At 45.5% G+C, this 18,951-nt stretch overlaps 1 protein-coding gene across 2 annotated transcripts; it reads right to left on the minus strand.

Moving 5' to 3' along the window:
* Positions 1-472: 472 nt before the first annotated feature.
* On the minus strand, positions 473-17,533 carry LOC110526402 (cysteine-rich secretory protein LCCL domain-containing 2). Of its 2 annotated transcripts, none has more exons than XM_036980764.1 (13): positions 17,297-17,533; positions 14,927-15,312; positions 11,884-12,002; positions 8,841-8,973; positions 6,974-7,089; positions 6,213-6,490; positions 5,965-6,092; positions 5,748-5,878; positions 5,577-5,620; positions 5,392-5,464; positions 4,929-5,004; positions 3,268-3,398; positions 473-2,332 (listed from the first exon to the last, which is right to left on the minus strand). In XM_036980764.1, the coding sequence occupies exons 2-13, from the start codon at positions 15,200-15,202 to the stop codon at positions 2,281-2,283; spliced, it is 1,557 nt and encodes a 518-aa protein (XP_036836659.1). In that variant the 5' UTR covers positions 15,203-15,312; positions 17,297-17,533; the 3' UTR covers positions 473-2,280. The 2 variants fall into 2 exon arrangements, with proteins under 2 accessions (XP_036836659.1, XP_036836660.1); XM_036980765.1 differs by lacking the exon at positions 17,297-17,533 and adding an exon at positions 16,479-17,237.
* Between the last annotated feature and the right edge of the window lie 1,418 nt (positions 17,534-18,951).

An 18,951-nucleotide genomic window follows, 5' to 3' on the forward strand; every position in this document is an offset into this window, starting at 1 on the left:
CAATGCATCTCCATTTGTCTGTTCTCAATGTGGAAAGCTGCAAAGTACAAAGAGCAAGAAACCCTGATGAAATGTCTAACGTTATTATTTTACATCTATTGAGTAGCATACTTGTGTGGGAATCTGTTCCACCCCATTCCTCCATGTCTGTACCCACCAGAGGCAGACCAAGGCCAGTTCAGATCATGTCTGTGGTCGGGGAAGTTGTTCCAAAGATAATGGGCCTAACCTGGGTGGCCTCGGTCTCTATTCCATTCATGCCTGCTGTGGACCTCAGCATGCCTGTCATGTCACCTGACTGCTCCAGTCATATGATCTGGCTCAAGCTGTGTTGCTGTACAAGATGTGTTGCTGTAGTTGGATTGTAGAGAAATAGGTATTTATGCTAAATTGCTGTAGGAACATCTTCCTACTACCTTGGCAAATATAGCCATTGTATCCTACTATATCCAGTGTACAAAATAAACAAACATTCTAACTATTTCAAACTTTAATTATTTTCAAATTGTACAAAAAAAATAAAAATACAAAAGCCCATCCAATGCCTATTAACACCATACAAACTAGGCAAACAAACGAAAATAACACAACACATATATTTAGAAAGAAGGCTTTTACAGCAGAGAGAACAGTTCAGAAAAGACAAATCAAAGTATTACACTCCATTTCCAAAGCTGTACAAACCATTACCATTTCCTTTAAGATTGCCCATGTACTATAAGACTGAGGTAGCCTAATAAAAACATAGAAATATGAAATCTAAAACAAAGAGAGAATGGCTACACTGCTGTCCAGTCTAGCCTAGGGATAGATAGAGGATACCTAATGCCCTTCTTTAGGAGACCCTAAACCTCCAGCATAAATGTACATAGATTTACTCTCCTCTCACGACAAAGTCTCAGCATTTAAGAGGATATCCCCCAACTGAAGCCTGCCTCTGTGTGCCTTCCTTCTGGATAAGTAACTGGGTATGAGTGGTTTAAACCGATCCATGTTCTGCATCCTCTGTGTAATTTACAAATCATTACCTAGTGAATGAATCCTAACTGAAGCTAAGCCTGCTGATAGGAACACTTGGCACACCTTTCTCACATTGGACTGTATAAGACCCTCTTTCTACAAAACCTACAACATTCAACTGTCTTAAGTGGAGACAAATTCAACCTATCTTGGAGTATTTCTCTTATTCAATCAAAACACATGGCATCAAGAGAGGAAAGGGGGGAAGAAAGCAGTGAGCTATTATAAATAGAGAATCATTTATCAAACAAGAACATTGTTCATCTGTGAATGTCCTCGGATGAAGCCAGATATGCCACCATTTTGAAAGCCCTGCCCACACAAGCTCCCATTGCCTTCCTGAGCTCACAGTGGACAGAATATTGCTACAATGTTTTTGTACCTTAACCAGATCGTCTGAACATTATTGACACTGGAAGTCGTACAAGCTGTATTCAGGAAAGGTTTCTTTTCCTTGGAGGTATGCCTTCCCCTCCTCCTCCTCCTCCTCCTCCTCCCCCTTCCCCTTCCCTTCCGATGCAACCCCTAAGTCTGTCTGTCTGTCTCTGTCTGCCTGTCTGTCTGTCCACTGTGAGCTCGTCCAGCATGCCAAACACAGATCCTCTCCTAACTCAAGCACCATGGCCTATCCGCCAAAGGTAAAGACCACGATGAAAGCATAAATGGGTTAGGAAAGCAGAGACAAGCTACAAAATACATTATAAACACATAAAACTGTCAATATACACTCATTTAAGAAGGAAAAAATGAATGAATTAAATCTGTACAGAATGATTAAATACAGTGATCAATATACATTCCTGTGCATGGAGACCAATGATTCACTTTTGTATTAAGAACATAAAATATAAACAAATATGACATTTGATTTGAAATCTAACTACATGTCAAGACGCAGAGTTCCAGCACCAGCTGTTCTATTGGTCTTTGATGTTACACATCATTTTGCATTAACGTTTGTGTATCTTACAAAAATATCCACATCTGGGGTTTAAAGGTGAGAAGGGTAGGAGAAGGCAGAAGGGTTCTTTGTGATGTTAGCCACCGAATTGAGCAGTCAGTTACTGTTTATTAGCTAAGAGGGAGAAGTGTCTGTTGGTCCAATGAGAAGTTCTGCTTCCTCCCAGAGTGGGAGACAGAGACAGATGGGAGGAGTTGCCATGGCATCGAACCTGTGGGCACTTCCTGCCCCTTGAGAGCAGATGGGGGACCCTGTTAGTCCCTGAACCAATGAGTGGGAGGCCCTGAGATGGAGGAGACTCACTCCCTCACAGCAAAAACACGGAACGAGCCACCCTCTGGATTGCTCTTACTGCAAATGAGAAGTGAGAGAGACGGTTACATCGAGAATTAATTCATGAACTCAAACAGTTAACCAGTGTTCTTTCAACTCATTACTAAGATAAAGTGACATTGTCATTGATCGTGTGTGGCTCCAATTCAAGGCAGCCTGTTGCTTATGACATCCTACAGTAAGAGTAGCGTAATCACAGTGGTCGTACCTGGAAACATGACTCAAACACTGGCTCATTGTTAACCATGCTGTTATAGTGACTGACTGATCTTTCCAACAACCACTATTGACTACTGTGCTGGGCCTGACGGCTTTGTTATTAATTCATTAGTGGAGAGGCCTTGAAGGCCTGCCAATCTCAGTAATCACAGGATGATGCCCGTCCCATTGGCATCAGATTGGCTGCAATTATCTGCAGAGGGAAGCACTGAGTCAGCCGCCGACAGCTTTTCCATCCCCGGGTAAATGGATAGGCTGTGATTATTTCCTCCTTATTAAAGAACAATCCACCCAACCAGCTACATGTACTTCCTAACAGCTGGGTCATCACTTGGACAGAACCTCTGGATCAGTCTCTATCACACCGGGAGCTGACTGTTGATGGCCATGGTTGTAATACCATACTGTTCCCTGTCACTGACAGCCCATTCCTCACTCACACTAAGGTTAAGGTGAGGCTCCCAGTGAGGGGGCCCTTGATTTCAGCATTAGATTTCACTGTACTCTAGCTCAGCTGATTTAGGCCATGCAGCACTTTGCACACTCCATTGAATGTCCGGGTAAAGTAAGCAAAGGATTCATGTGTGGGCCGTCCGCACACCAAACCACACCATTACTCTTGCACCCCTGTGTGCCAAACATGGACTTGGCGCCAATGTTTTCCGTGTGCGAGGGAAGGGTGTGCGAGGGAAGGGTATTTTACAGGGGAAGAGGAGGGTAGAGCAGGCACCCACCTCTCTGACTGGATGCCGTTCTTCAGGACACCAACGTAACTCCTCTTCTTATCCAGGGCCAGGACGTCCACGTAGCCTCCACCGGCTTGGATCACCCCGGCATGGATGGCTGCCCGGCAGATACTGGAGCGCTGGGGGAGGGGAGATCAGAAGAGAGGGTTCAATATACCTCTCATGATATCAGATACAGCACTCATGGCTTATTATTCCATTTCACTATATCAGTAAAGCTTCTTGCATTCGGTACAGTACAGGCACATACAGTGCACAGAGCTACACGAAATACAGTCAATGTATTCGTTTCCAGAGCATTCCATTTGTACAAATCCTGTACATTAGCAAGGCCGAAGCCAGACACATTATTATCAGGATGTAAACTGCTGCCCCACTCTGGATTACAGATGACAGACAGCAGCAGAGAGCTGTACACTCCACACATGGTTCTGAGGCAGGGCATGGTGCCTCCTGTCCCCCAGTCCGAAGCACTGAGTCTGGCTCCAGCGTGTCAGACCCTGGGTCCTTATCACTAACCTGGAAGCTCATTCATCATACTCCATCACACTAGTCTAGCCTAACACAGGCCACATTCCCTGGTGTCTGGTGAACCGGACAGGTGTCTGGGGACTTCTGTCATGTCAATATAGGCCTGTACTTCTCCTTCTGCTGTGTTTTGCTCAGTGTTAGTTGGCGCTGTGAGTGTTTAAGTGTTAGAATCAGGCACTGCCATGAAAAAATACAGTCATTGGGCTCTGTTTGAGATCTCTGGGAAACTGCTGTGTCCAGTTGGACTACATCTAAGTGAAATAATGTTGGTGGAAAACAACATTGTTCATTCGAGGCAACAACACGTAAAACATCAACTTCATGTAACTGGGTCAATTTGGGTCCAAAATGGTTCCCAGGGGAGCATCATTATTTGTTTCACTCCTTTCACCCAATACAGTCTCACATTAGCTTACACATGCAATTTGCAACTTAGGCCAGAGGTGATTTTAGAATGACCATATGGCGTCTCTCCAATGGCATATTATTCTCTATATAGTGCATTCCTTGTCACTAGAGTTGTATGTGTCTCTGGCCAAAGGTAGGCTCTGTATGGAGTATAGTGTATCACTTGAGATTTGTCCTCGGATCATTAGGAAGTGATAGAGGTGATCTGACAGGAACTGAGGCGATGTGACAATAAAGCCTAAAGCCCTCTCCTGACACAGTCCCATGCCTCAGGCCTCAGGCATGCAATCTCTGGGCCAGTTAAGAGTCAGTTAGTCAGCCAGCCAGGACTGAGCAGCTGTGTGTGGTCGAACTCAGCACTGGGAGAGACATTACTGGCGACCATTACCAGGCCTGCATCACCAGTGCTCCCATTCCAACTATGTTCACACCGCTATTCAGAAGTTGCTCGTGGTCGCCTCAGGCCACAGTCTCTTAAGTGCTCAACGGGGCTAGACCGCTCTCATCTGCTGTCCAACAGAAATCAGGTCAGTGTTCCAGTCAGATACAGTTCTCTGGGGAACAGACACACTGAGGTGTATCTGTCTGGCAGGCCCAGTGAGGACAAACGTTTTGTCCTCTGTCAGTATGACCTCTCAGCATGGTCAGGAGGATAGGACAGGCATGGTGAGGCCCTTCTGGTATACCCAGTGACTAGGTCCAGTACTTACCTCTGTGTAGAAGCTGTTCCCAACCACCGGAGCCCAGTAGGATGGCTCATTCTTGCAGTTGGCCGGACAGAACACTCTGAGGGAGAGACACATTGAGATTGCACTATTATTGACAAATACAATTGAATGGGCAGACCCATGGTTTATGTTGCAACAATGAGAAATGCAGGATTTATGCACGAATTTGCCATTTAGCTAAATGTAATGTATGTCATGCTATGAATAACCCCGACACATTTTCCATAGAACTTCTGTAGAACAGAGGAAAGACTGACGCTTCCTTCTAGCAGAGTCTGCATGTTTAGGAGATTCCAGTGGTTTTGTACTGAAGGTTTAAAGAATTTGGCCCAGAGCAGGAATCTGACTCTAATTAGATTTGGCTTACAAAGCAAAGCCCTTAATTCACAAGTCATCACTTCTTGTTGTGCGTGTGAAACATGGTGGGGGGAGAGGAGCTAGGCACCTTGGGCAGTTGGAGTAGGGCTTCTTGAAGGGGCAGATCTCCGCCACTGTTGCATAGCAGTCCACTGATTGTCCTGTGGAACAGAGAGGAGACATACGCCATCAACAGCTGCAAAAGTCATCAGGTGAAGAAGCTAAAAACAAGGGTGTGCATGCTCCACTTATTCTGGAAAAAGTTTGACTTACTTTCCACTTTGGACACCACAAATGCATTGCCGGCTTTGTATTTACTGTGAAGAGATCAAAGTCAGGCATTAGAAGACCATTACATTTCAGGAAATCATTCATTTCACAAACCATGAATGAGCATAGCAGGCAGAATGACGACAGAAAATAAAGACTGCCAGAAATATCTACCTGAATGACTCAATGCCGTTCTTTGTTGCCTTGACGAAGAATGGCAACTTGTCTTTCCTCGTAGTGTCCACCAGACCACCATTGTTATTGATGATGCCATAGTGCATAGCAGCACGACAGATACTTGATTGCTGGAAAAATAGAAACAGAATCCTTAGAAATACATTCAGGCATACTAACTGTAGTGTGAAATGTTGGACTTCAGTGTGAGACTCACCACATCATAGAAGAGCGTCCCCCACACTTTCCCTTTCTTGTTCTGGCAGTTAGCAGGGCAGTTGAATCTGTTGCAGGTTGCTCCCTTGCACTTGTCACGCATTTTGGTCTCACATTTGATGTTTTGGGCTGTGGACGACAAATCAATTACTGGTCAATTAGGGATCTCAGTGGCATTCCTTCCCAAACAGTACATTCAAATAGTCAACTCTTAAAGTCCCCACCACGATTCCCACTAGTCAAACTCACCCAGGAAAGTGCTGGTGGGAGCCTTGGGAGTAGAAGGCTTGGGAGTGGAGGGCTTCTTGGGAGCAGCAGGCTTGGGTTGGGGTCTGTGGACAGGCTTGGTGGTGGTGCGGGGTGACATGGGAATCTGAGCTTTCTCCACTTCGTTCATGTCCTCAGTCTCAGAACGCTGAGAGTCCCCCTTGAAGCAGAGGTTGTCCCTGCAGCTTCCTCCATAGCTAGGAGGGCACTGGGAGCATGGGCGGCCATGTTGGTAAGGGGCCTCTCCGATCCAGTTTCCCCTGGGGAGGAGGAAGGAGCACAGTGGTCAGGATGACTGGCTGGAAACTAATCAGCACTCAGCCGTCACGGCACATGGCCTAGTAATTATTCACGTGTTCTTTGCACATTATCACACACTCTTAAAACCTTGAGTCCAGCTGGATAATGAAAACACACACGCTGTCCCTCTGGAAATGAAACGAGGTCTGTCTGGAACATTCTGCTTAGGACCTGTTTCTCTTTCCCCTTCCTTTATTATTTTTATATTTGAACTTCTGCTGGAATTTCAGAATTGGCCTCAATGTGTCATGAAATACTTCTTAGACAGACACTTTAACTGTAACATTAGACAGAACAATTCATACCCTGACATGTGCCCTCAAAAGCGTTTGGTATTAGGTAAACACCCCATGTGGTGGTAAGAAGTGTGTAAAACTGAACACTGGAGACGTGATGTGTGAATGAGTGGGGAAATGAGAGTAACGTTAGTGAGTTGGTCTTACTTGGGGGAGTAGTTACAGATGAGGTAAACAGCGTTCTCCCAGATCTCCCCCCACACGTTCATCCTGGGACAAACGTGCACTGCACACCCCACACGACTAGTGGTGGCCCAGACCAGCTGCAGAGAAGACAACACTTCCATTAACATTGTTATTATAAAAGGATATTCGCATTGCTGACTCGTTGTTCTTTCTATGACCACACATCCATCTCCACTGATACAGTTCCTCAGCTCCACATAAAAGTGCAGACAACTCTACGAGCTGAAACGATTTGATCTGGAGCCCTGCAGCCTTTGAAAGGGCCTGACTTGGGTGGCTATGGAGGTCAGAGACAGAGCCTCACAGACACATTAGTAGGAAGCACCATGTCGCTGTAGACCTCTCTCCTTTTCTCACTCATCACTCTCGACCCTCATAGATCCCTCATTCCTGCCACAGGAAGTGGCTCCCATGCTGGGGTGTTGGAGGCAGATTGATGGGGCCACAGGGGCCCTTAGAAGAGGCTGCTCTTTCATTCGGCCCCAGTCAGAGGGAGATAGAAGTCGAATGTGACCACAGTTTGTTTCCTGCGACATTCTGTGATCATTCTCATGATCCAGTTTAATAATGTAAATAAATGATACTGGCAGTAGCTCGGACTGAACAAAGACAACTCTGGACAGGCCCACTTCCTCTGTCAATATGGAGAGGTAGTTCAATCAAATCAAAGTTTATTGGTCACATGCACAAGGTACAGTGAAATGCTTGCTAGCTAACTCTCCTCAACAATGCAGTACAATAACAGTATCAATCAAAATTCAAACGCCAAATACAAAAGTGAAAAATAACAAGCATTATAGTAATAGAGCTTTTTAAAACTACTTAAATGTAAAGCTACAGGCATGCCATATGGATTTGACAGCCAGGCAGTCCTACTACTGAGAGCTTGTTACGTGACTCCAATACCATACTTTCCCCCTGTACCCCTAATTCTCCTTCCTCCAACTCTCTCTCTCTGACTCTCACTCCTCTCCCCTCTCTTTCAGGAATGTGTTTCCCTTTCCTGGGCCAGTGAGAGGCCACAGGCAGTATTGACTTAGAGACAATGACTCAGCATAGACACCACACTGCTACACCACTACAGCATACACAGAGATGTGATGATGAGGGCTGGAGCCTGTGGTAAAGCTCTGTGTCATCCCAGAGAGAGACTGTGAGGATACTGACCCGGAGGGGCTAGCATAACCTAGCTTAGCAGTGTTAGGGTAGGGATTGGACCCCAACTATGCTACGCTACACTAGTATGTCTAGAAAATGAAAGGCAGAAACAAGGAGAGGGTGTTCAGACTTGGCATTGTTCCCCGCATTCCATCTTCAAAGGAATCCAGGTCAAGCACAGAGACGATTGGTGTGTCTGGGAAGTGTTTCCAGATGCTAGCGACCTGGTTTCCCATGTGAAGTATGCAGATGCAGGAGGATGAGTCGGGCTGTTTTCACAAACCCATCCCAGCTACAAAGTAAAGTCTATGAGGAGAGGAGGCCAATTCTCCCTCTTCATCCCCCTCTTGTCCCTCTCTTCCCCTCTGTATATTCCTCTTTCTACCACTTTGTTGCACCCTTTCTGATGTGATGGTTTAATGGTCCTGAGGCAAGCACATATCTTCCCCCCTGTTTTTAGTTAATGGACACCCATTGAAGAGGCTGCAGGTAACGTGTTGTTTTTACACAGGACCTGAATACCTGCAGCATCACATTTAAAAGTCATGTGCTGTCCATTAGATACTGATGTTAGAAAGGAGACTTATGATCTTGAACACTGCACAGGCTCATGAACTCAAAGCTCCAAATTCAGAACCCCCACCCCCTTTCTCCCCCAGCCAAGACTCACCTGGGTGTAGTGGGTGCACATGGGCCCTGAGCAGCGGTCGGGACACCAGGGATTGCACTCATGTTGGTAGGGGTAGGTGTAGTCCTTCACCTCATCATACCAGGCCTGGACGTGGTAGGCCGGGGAGCGGTACCTGCAGACACAGAGGGAGCAGCATCAGCCTCAGCAGCACAGAGAGCTCATACAGGAGGACCTCCAGCTGCCAGGGCCACATGAGGGATATCTGAGGGGGCTGCCAGGTGCTTTGGCTGGGCTTGAGACGCACTGCACCAGCCTCCCCTCAGGCCTCCACTGATTAGTCCGGTTCTGACCCAGCAGACACACAGACACACTCACAGTCTGTTTCCCTCCAACATCGGGGAACATGAGCCATGCTGAGAAAAAATTACAAAAACTAAACACGGCTCCACAGCCTGTCGAATCAATTATGGCCCTTTATTGTAAACATCTCTTTTTACGGTATTGAAAAGTGCTGAGACTACAAAAATCACAGTGGAGAAGGAGAAAAACAGCCCTAGCCGGTGCTGGCATCAGAAGAGAGAGGGGGAGAGAGGGAGAGAGAGAGGGAGAGAGGGGGAGAGAGAGAGAGAGAGAGAGAGAGAGAGGGAGAGGGAGAGAGAGAGAGGGAGAGAGGGGGGCTGTGAGAGAGTGGGGGGAGAGGGAGAGAAGGGGAGAGAGAGAGGGAGAGAGAGAGAGAGGGAGAGAGAGGGAGAGGGGGGCTGTGAGAGAGGGGGGAGAGAGCGAGAGAGGGAGAGAGAGAGAGAGGGGGGAGGGGGAGAGAGGGAGAGGGAGAGGGAGAGAGGGGGGCTGTGAGAGAGGGGGGAGAGGGAGAGAGAGGGAGAGAAGGGGAGGGAGAGAGGGAGAGAAGGGGAGAGAGAGAGGGAGAGAGAGAGAGAGGGAGAGAGAGGGGGGCTGTGAGAGAGGGGGGAGAGAGGGAGAGAGCGAGAGAGGGAGAGGGAGAGAGAGAGAGAGAGAGGGGGGGGAGGGGGAGAGAGGGAGGCTGTGAGAGCTCAAGTGAGCGGATTCCCGGAATGGCACCTGCTGAGGGAGCCCTCCACTGTCATACACAAAGAGCCCCACTGTCAGGCTGCAATGATCTGAATACCCTAACAAACACACAGCACAAATACATACACTGAGTATACCCAACATTATGAATACCTTCCTAATATTAAGTTGCACTCCACCCCACCTTTGCCCTCAGAACAGCCTCAATTTGTCAGGGCATGAATTCTACAAGGTGTCGAAAGCTTTTCACAAGGATGCTGGCCCATGTTTTTAAATGTTTAATTTTAGTCATTTAGCAGACATTCTTGTCCAGAGCAACATACAGTTAATGCATTCATCTGAAGATAGTTACTGTAGATGGGACAGCCACATATACCACAAATAGAAAGTACATTTTTCTTCAATAACGGTTATCAGTAGAGTCAGAGCTAGAAGGAGAGGTGGAGTGTTTATGTGTGTGTGTGTGTGTGTGGGGGGACCTAGAGAACTTCCAGGACATAAGTAAAAAAACATGGCTTGGATAAACAAGATTTTTACAGATATCTACAAGTTCGGCACTATTTCTTACGGGAGATAAAAGTGATTGACCCTCGAACACCTCAAAACTGTATCCAAGTATTCACTAACGCATACAAATTGGGGAGTATCAAAAAAACTATTTCCAATCTTTACTTGGGTAATCAATCCTCAAAGAAACAATCTACAAACTGTATTAAAAAGAAATGGGAGGAGGAACTTAACATTGAAATAACTGATGAAACATGGTTGAACATCTGAGTCTCAACAAATCTCCACCAACTCAAGGTCATGGAGATAATTCTGTTGGAAGAATGTTATACGTTTCTTCATAACACCTAAACTGAAATCAAAACAGACTGGTTCCCTACACCCTTGATAGTATGCGGACTATCAAGGGTGGATCACTCTCATAGATTTTGGTCCTGCCCCGCAATCAAAACAAACTGGGGAGAGATAAGATCTAACATTGGAAAGATAATGAGTTTTGGCATAGAACAAACATTAATTTCTTTGTACTTGGGTGAAATACCTGATGACTTACACAAAAGTACCTCTTGAAGGTCCTACTGGCAGCCAGTAAAAAGGCTATCACTAGGAAATGGCTACAAAAAGACTCTCCCACCGTGACACAATGGATAGATATGGTAAAAAAAATACACCACATGGAGCATATGACCTTTGCTTTAAGAACTCAACAGGAGAGAGGTCAGGAATACTGGGAAAAATGGGTTTCATACTTGAAAATTGTCTAATTCAAGGATGATGTCAATGTAACTACTCTGATGGACGTATGATGCGCGCTGCAACTGACAGATCTTTTTTGTTGTTATTTTACTTCATTTGTACTTTCTTTGTGTTCCTCAATAAAAAAACTAAATAACATTTGAAAAAATATACTGTTTGAAGAGGTAGGGTTTCAGATGTTTTCGGAAGATGGGCAGGGACTCCACCATTGGGGTGCCAAGATAGAGAAGGTTGGAGTGGGCTGAGCGGGAGATGCCCTCCCGTTGGCATCCAAAAGTTGGCTAGATGTGATTTGGGTGATGGACCATTCTTGATACACACAAGAAACTGTTGAGCATGAAAACCCAGCAGTGATGCAGTTCTTGACACAAACCGGTGCGCCTGGCTCCTACTACCATACCCTGTTCAAAGTCACTTAAACCTTTTGCCTTGCTCATTCACCCTCTGAATGGCACACATACACAATCTATGTCTTAATTGTCTCAAGGCTTAAAAATCCTTCTTTAACCCGTCTCCTCTCCTTCATCTACACCGATTGAAGTGGATTTAACAAGTGACATAAATAAGGGATCATAGTTTTCACCTGGTCAGTCTATCATGGACAGAGCAGATGTTCCTAATGTTTTGTTCACTCAGTGTACATCCACACACAACAGCCACACTACAGACTCACATAGACTCAGTAGCAGACAGCATAAAGCACAAAGAGTGTGTGTGTGTGTGTGTGTGTGTGTGCGAAGTGTGCATTCGTGTGTGTGTTACATTGTCTTACCTCCCCCAATGAACGGCGAGGTTCTGACCGATGGACATGAGCAGGTCATTAGGTCCATGTTCCCACTGGCATGCCTCTGCCCAGTGAGTGGCTGACCTCTCCAGCTCATCATCCCAGACCTGGAAACACACAAATAACACTGTTAGAACAAAGTTGTAACACTAAAACGCACACATTTCAGTAACATTAATGACAGCAAAGGGGTCCACACTGTGACACACTCCAACATATGATCAGTGAACAGTGAGACAGACCCATCAAAACTACCTGCATCCATGACCATCTCCACAGCTAGACTTACCCCAGCTGCTTTAATATCAGGCCACCAGGTAGATCCCCTTCATATAATAACTGCTCCTCCTGTCTCCTCATAGCTACCTACCTAACCACTAGCTACCTTTGTAGGCCTCTGCTCTCCCTTCCCAGGGAGCTGAAATTGATCTGGATACAAGTAAAACATTAGCTTTAGCCCAGGAAATGTGAGTGGAGCAGCGCCTGGCCCCACTCCACTACAAATCCCCAGCAATCACAGCTGAATTAGGCATATTTCCTGAGCGGGTTTCTCTCTCTACCCGTGGAAAAGAGGGTGGAAAGGGGGGGATGCACCTCATCTCTGCCACCACTCTCACCACTAGGATATGGGGGAGGAGGGGACTGGTACAGTGTGGCGCCTCACAGTGTCTCTCCTCAGTACATTTCCAGGCCCTTGGTGGTCACCACCACCACACATACAAATACACACACATACATATGCATGCCCATGACTATGCCAGCTCGGCTATACCCCCAGTCCTGTCCTCAGAACCAAGCTTGTTGGCTGAGGCCTGGCAGAGAACAGAAGAGCAGGGCAGAGGGAGACTTCATGGCCCTTCCTCTCCTGCCAGACCACACCACAGTCACACAGACAAGACATCACACTATCTGTACTACCCCCCGAGTCTGTCCATCTAAACTATATTAACCTTAAACTCAGCACACCATCTTACCCAGTCACCACATTCCATAAACACTATCCCTCTCAATAACATTCAGTGCTCTCCCTTCTCCACAGTCCCGTTCCCACTCTATCCATCCCTCCTTCATGTAGCACTCTGTTTCTTCTCCACTGGCCACTCTGGCCTCCCTCATTCTCTCTGTCCTCCCCTGGCCTACCCTGTCCTCATTCACCCCTCTCTGCAGTGTCTGACTCCCAGCAGGTAGTGTAGAGTCAGTGTAATTATCCTCCCAGTAAGCCAGCTCCTCTCCAGGCTGCCAGCAGTTGACTACCATGAGCTCATCTTTTCCAGGAGAGAAGATTGTTGTCGTGTTGGGCTCTAGCTTGAAAAATACTTATTAATGTTACCATACTAGAACTTATTGATGACTTTACATGTATAATGAATGTATATGTTGGGGTCAATGTAGGGTGGATAGAACCTAGGAGTAGGGGAAGTTACTTAGTGAGACAAGGGGGAGTACAGAAAGTTTACATTCTGTCAAAACATGTTATTGTTAAATATCATGGAGCCTAAGGAGGAAGGCAAAGGGCAAACAGTCTGGTTTCAGTCACTGATAAGGTAGGACAGTTGCGGACCAGGGTGAGGAAGACGGCCCGAGGTCAGGTCAGATGACGTGAGAAGGAAACAGTCCTATTACACACACATATACTTCCACACCCAGGAAGGTTCTTGCATCAGGCAGGGCCATGGCTACATCAGTGAGAGGAACCAATTAAGTTCCTGACTAGCAACAGAGATGTATTGGCTGTCTAGATGTGCAAGGAGTTGACTGCGCCTAGTAGGAAAGCATAAATATTTGTTCTTGTGTAATCATGTCTTTGTCTTTGCAGCTGTATGAACCAGTGGGTGAATAAACTTGGTTTGAGCTTTTTCTAGATGTCCATGAGTTTTTACTCTGTTTGTTCAGAACCTAACAGTAGTAAAAACCAAAACCCTCCCACTGAAAGCGGAGCCTATAAACACTCACCTACATTGTATCCCTGTCGCATAAACATAAGACCTTGGTATTTCCTGAGCAACAGAGACTGATGTTGATGTTTACCTCCATCTCTCTGTACTATCTAGTAATAACACATTGGTGGGTGCTTATATTTGTCCTATTTCACACGTGTGTGAATTGGAAATGTGCTTTTTGCCTATCCCAACTGGGGGGTGTCACGGCCAGGGTCAGCCAATATCAATGGCAACCCTAGAGCAATTAGGGATTTTTCACCTTAGTACCCGCAAAACACCAGTCTCAACGTCAACAGTGAAGAGGTGACTCTTGGATGCTGGCCTTCTAGGTAGAGTTCCTCTGTCCAGTGTCGGTGTTCTTCTGTCCATCTTAATTTTTTATTGGTCAGTCTGAGATATGGCTTTTTCTTTGCAACTCTGCCTAGAAGGCCAGCATCCCAGAGTCGCCTCTTCACTGCTGCCGTTGAGACGGGTGTTTTGCGGATACTATTTAATGAAGCTGCCAGTTGAGGGCTTGTTCTGTGAAGGGATTAGTTCACAGCGTTGTACGAGATCTTCAGTTTCTTGGCAATTTCTCGCATGGAATAGCCTTACTTTCTCAGAACATGAATAGACTGACGAGTTTCAGAAGAAAGTCCTTTGTTTCTGGCCATTTTGAGCCTGTAATTGAACCCACAAATGCTGATGCTTCAGATTCTCAACTAGTCTAAAGGACAGCTTTATTGCGTCTTTAATCAGCACAACAGTTTTCAGCTGTGCTAACATAATTGCAAAAGGCTTTTCTAATGATTAATTAGCCTTTTAAAATGATAAACTTGGATTAGCTAACACAACATGTCATTGGAACACAGGAGTGATGGTTGCTGATAATGGGCCTCTGTACGCCTATGTAGATATTGCATTAAAAAAATCTGCCATTTCCAGATTCAACAGTCATTTACAACATTAACAATATCTACACTGTATTTCTGATCAATTTGATGTTATTTTAAATGGACAAAAAAAATTGCTTTTCTTTAAAAAACAGGGACATTTCTAAGTGACCCCAAACTTTTGAACGGTAGTGTACATTTCAGGATTGCATGTCTCACCATGTACTCCATGTTGGATGCGGTGGGGTAGACTTGTCCTCTCAGTTTGTTGTGCAGTTGTAGAATCTCCCCGCGGTCTGTCCACTGGATGGCCCGTCGGGTCCTACTACCCGCTGTGTTATCGGTGCTGTTCTGGTCATCCTGGTACCGGCTCAGTAGCTGCCGCAGCTCATTGGAGTCAGGCAGGAAAAGGGCAGCTCCTTCCCTGGCAGAGAGGACCAGGAGGTTGAGGGCAAGGGTGAGGGCTGAGAGCCAGAAGGGCATGGCAGCAGTCATCTCCGGTCTCTGGGACGGGTTTCTGGGCGTCTGTGTCTAAGGCTCTGGGTAGGCAGACTACAGTGGGCAGCCTTGTGTGAGCTCTGGTTCTGAGCGCAGCAGAGACAATGCTGTTGGGAGAAAACACATTGTGAGCCGGCCAGCCAACAAAGCAGGCTACAGAGCAAAGCACATGGCCAGACAGACGACTGAGCTAACGCAAGAGAACCCTGGGTTTTGCAATAGAAAACTGTACTAGAGGTATTGATTCATTTTAATTGAGGCATTTTCACTGGTTGCAATACATCAGTCTGGAAATGATATCACAGCAGATCTCACCACATTGAGAACAAGTTGCATAACTATTACCGCAAGAACAAGGTGGAGTCCCGAGAGATTTTGCAACAATTATCCACAGTACTGTAGTATTCACAGGTGAGGCAATTAAACGAGTGGTATTACTCCATATCCAAGGATACACTCTCTCTACAAGGCTTTCAGTAGTCAAACAATATCTCATCAGTTTAATCTCCACATTGTACCTGATCATCTTCAGCTTGGCCAAATCCTTTCAAAGCTATTTTCAGCTCTATCATAATTCAGCAATTAGCTGGGGATATCCTTTCAGATCCATAATAATGACACATTGTAATCTTACATCGATTGCTCAACACAGTGACTAAGGAAATTCACATTGTTAATTGGTTTCTTATTTTGTCGGAGTCTTACTCAGCCCCTTTGGAACTATGATCTATCGGTAAACATGACTGCAGATGTTTCATTAAAGCCATCAATTGTCCTTAATGACCCTGTATTCCAGAGTGATATATAATCTGGGTGGAAAGAGAGTAATCAGTCAGGTTCACTCTCCCAGGCAAAGAAGTCCATCATCTCAGTGACCTCTCTCTGATCCTCCTCTGGCTGACCTGCAAAATCACAATCTAAAACAGTAGAGGGAGAGAGGGAGTAGGGAAGAACTACAACAGAAAAGGTTATTAGTTAATGAGAAAATGATGGATAGAGAGATGAAAATAGAGTGAGAGAAAGCCAAATAAAGAGAGAGGGGGGAAGAGTCAGATGCAGAGTTGCAGAGAACATTTTAGTATGAATATGAGGTAGTGTGTGGTTCTCATCCTCCTTTGCCACAGCACACAGGGCTCACAGGGCACAAGGCAGGCTCCCAGCCTCAGCCACAACCCCATTGGCCAGGAGAAGACAAACAGCAGGGCTACTAAATCAGCCAGCAGGAGAAGGCATGGCAGAGAGGGAGAGAAGTAAAGAGAGAGAGCAGTCATACCACTAATCCATGCATCCTTCAATTCCTCCTCTCTCTCTCTCAGCCTGGAACGGCGGCTTGAGGTCTGACGGCCGGTCTGTGTCAACACACTGTCACAGAGCCAAGCAGCCACAGCCAGTGAGGGGAGCCAGCCGGCAGCCCAACCATCCCACCACACCCCTCCTCTGGCCCTCTCTTTGTGTCCCTGCCTACCTTCTCACACCAAACCTACACCAGCCTTTATTTCTGGGCCTTTCTCATCATTCTCATGAATGTTATACCTGAGTGACAGACAGACAGAGCAGCCAGCCACACACACACACACGCCACCCTGCCTACATATACAGGAGCTGGTGAGCTTCCACCTGGTGGCTCTGCAGTAGCTCTTCTGTCCTATACTGCCACCAATGTCAAACCTAGAAGTCTCACACATCAACACAACTCCCATTGGACAAGTTGACAACACATGCTCTGAGGTAAACCTGACTCAAAACAGCTATATTGTTGATATAAGCCATGTTGCACAGTTTTCATTTGACACCTGGGATGACATTGTAGCACAGAAGCAGAAATGTGGACAGTGATGATGGCTGGAGCACTGCATGTGTTACAACAATGTTCAAGACAATATTGAAACGTTTAGTATTTCATGACCGGCTAATTCATTTACAACAGCATTGATGAAAGAAAATATATTTAAACAAACAAATGTTAACATATTCTTATCAAATCTGAACATTATAAAAACGTTTGAACTCAGTGGCACACAAAATCATAGAATTACATGGTGAATAGATGGTGCAGAATACATGTGATTAAATGTAGAAAAACATGCTAACCTCAATCACTGGCAATTATCGGCAATTATCCAAAAGCTTCTGCGCCGGTTGAGTATTTCCCGTTTGCTAAATTGGTGCTGAAGTGGAGCTGTACTCGTTGGCTGCGGTCCTAGAGGGCAGAGTAACTTTGTGACTTTTGATTAACTTTACCACGGCATCGCAGTGCTTTATATAGAGACCCCGCTGAACGGGCGATGAGGGAAACAAATCTTAACTCCTCTTTCTTTAGTCACTCCCACAGCTCCCTCCTCAAGAAGGCTATGTTCTTGGCAAGCATCCTGCGCTCTGACGATTGATGTCGAAAGGAAAACACAAAGTATGTAATTCACTACGAACCAGAGCAATCGAAATGCGTAATAGAGTTTTGTATAACTTTTCTGTTTCTTTTCCAATCCAAAAGCTTTGCCAGAGTTTCTTCAAGACAGTTCATCGATAATTACGATTAGCCTATCAAAGATTATTGCATGAGTGTGTATCATTATCAGTCAGATACATGCAAATATAATTAATAATTCCACATACGATATTATAATTTGGCTTATTTTGATAGTGATAATGTAATATGTGTAGAACTATTAGTATTAATAATTATCTATAGCTGTATTATAATATATCCTTCATATGATATGATAGCTGGTATGATATCAGTTTATGGTTGAACAACTATTCACTTGTTGGCTTTTTATTTTGATGCCAGTCAAGGTATGTCATGACAGAATGTCCTATTTCCATAGCAGAGTGGAGGGGCAGTTTGGTTCTGAAACAGAACCGTTGTAAATCAAACAGGAATAAAGAATAGGTGGTGCTCTTACTAAGCTCTTCTCTCTTCACGTGCAAACACTCCATACACATCTGTACCAAGTACCCAGTTTGTCAGAGCAGTCTCTTCATCTCCCTCCCTCTGGTACAGCTCAGCATGGTCTCCGTGACGATGACCTAACCCATGGGGAACTCACATTTCTACCCCCAGGTATGGAGACCAAGCGTCCCGTCAGAGTGGGAATCCAAGGTGGAACTTTACACACACTGTGATTCACACACTGCATCACTGGCACACCAACCTCTAGATCACGCTCCACATGTGAAGTATAACATACATGCCTACATCTTCTGTACTGACCAAGACCTGTGGATGTAAAGGCATGGCACTTGGCATGGTAGTATTCCATCATGATCTGACTATCATCTAAACACACAACCACATGGGACCACAGAGGGAGATGAAAAAGAGATGTCAGCTGGCCTTCATTTGACTCAGCAGCAGCACATGAAAGATGCACTAACAAACATGTTACATAGAAGAAACACAAGTTTATGACACTTGGCACGGAGGGACATGAGGGGTGTTGACCCGCCAGACATGGATTAGGGTTGGCACGGTAACACAGAGAAGCAGAGACTTCATGTGCTGCTGAGAAGATGGTTCATCATGTTGTCTCTGTTATTTACCTAGCAGAAGAAAAGCCAGCTGCACAGTGACCTAAATAGATAAAAATGTTCTACCCATAATTTCTCCATTAAGTTGATATTGCTCTGAACATTTAGGTTGTGAATTTCACAAGGAATGAATCTTCTCAAAAGGGATTTGGAAATGACTTGAGAATTCTGCTCCATTTAACAAAGTCTCTCTCCAATCCTCCACCAGAGCCAAGACA

The sequence above is a fragment of the Oncorhynchus mykiss genome, chromosome 6, assembly GCF_013265735.2.
Source record: "Oncorhynchus mykiss isolate Arlee chromosome 6, USDA_OmykA_1.1, whole genome shotgun sequence".
Taxonomy (NCBI): domain Eukaryota; kingdom Metazoa; phylum Chordata; class Actinopteri; order Salmoniformes; family Salmonidae; genus Oncorhynchus; species Oncorhynchus mykiss.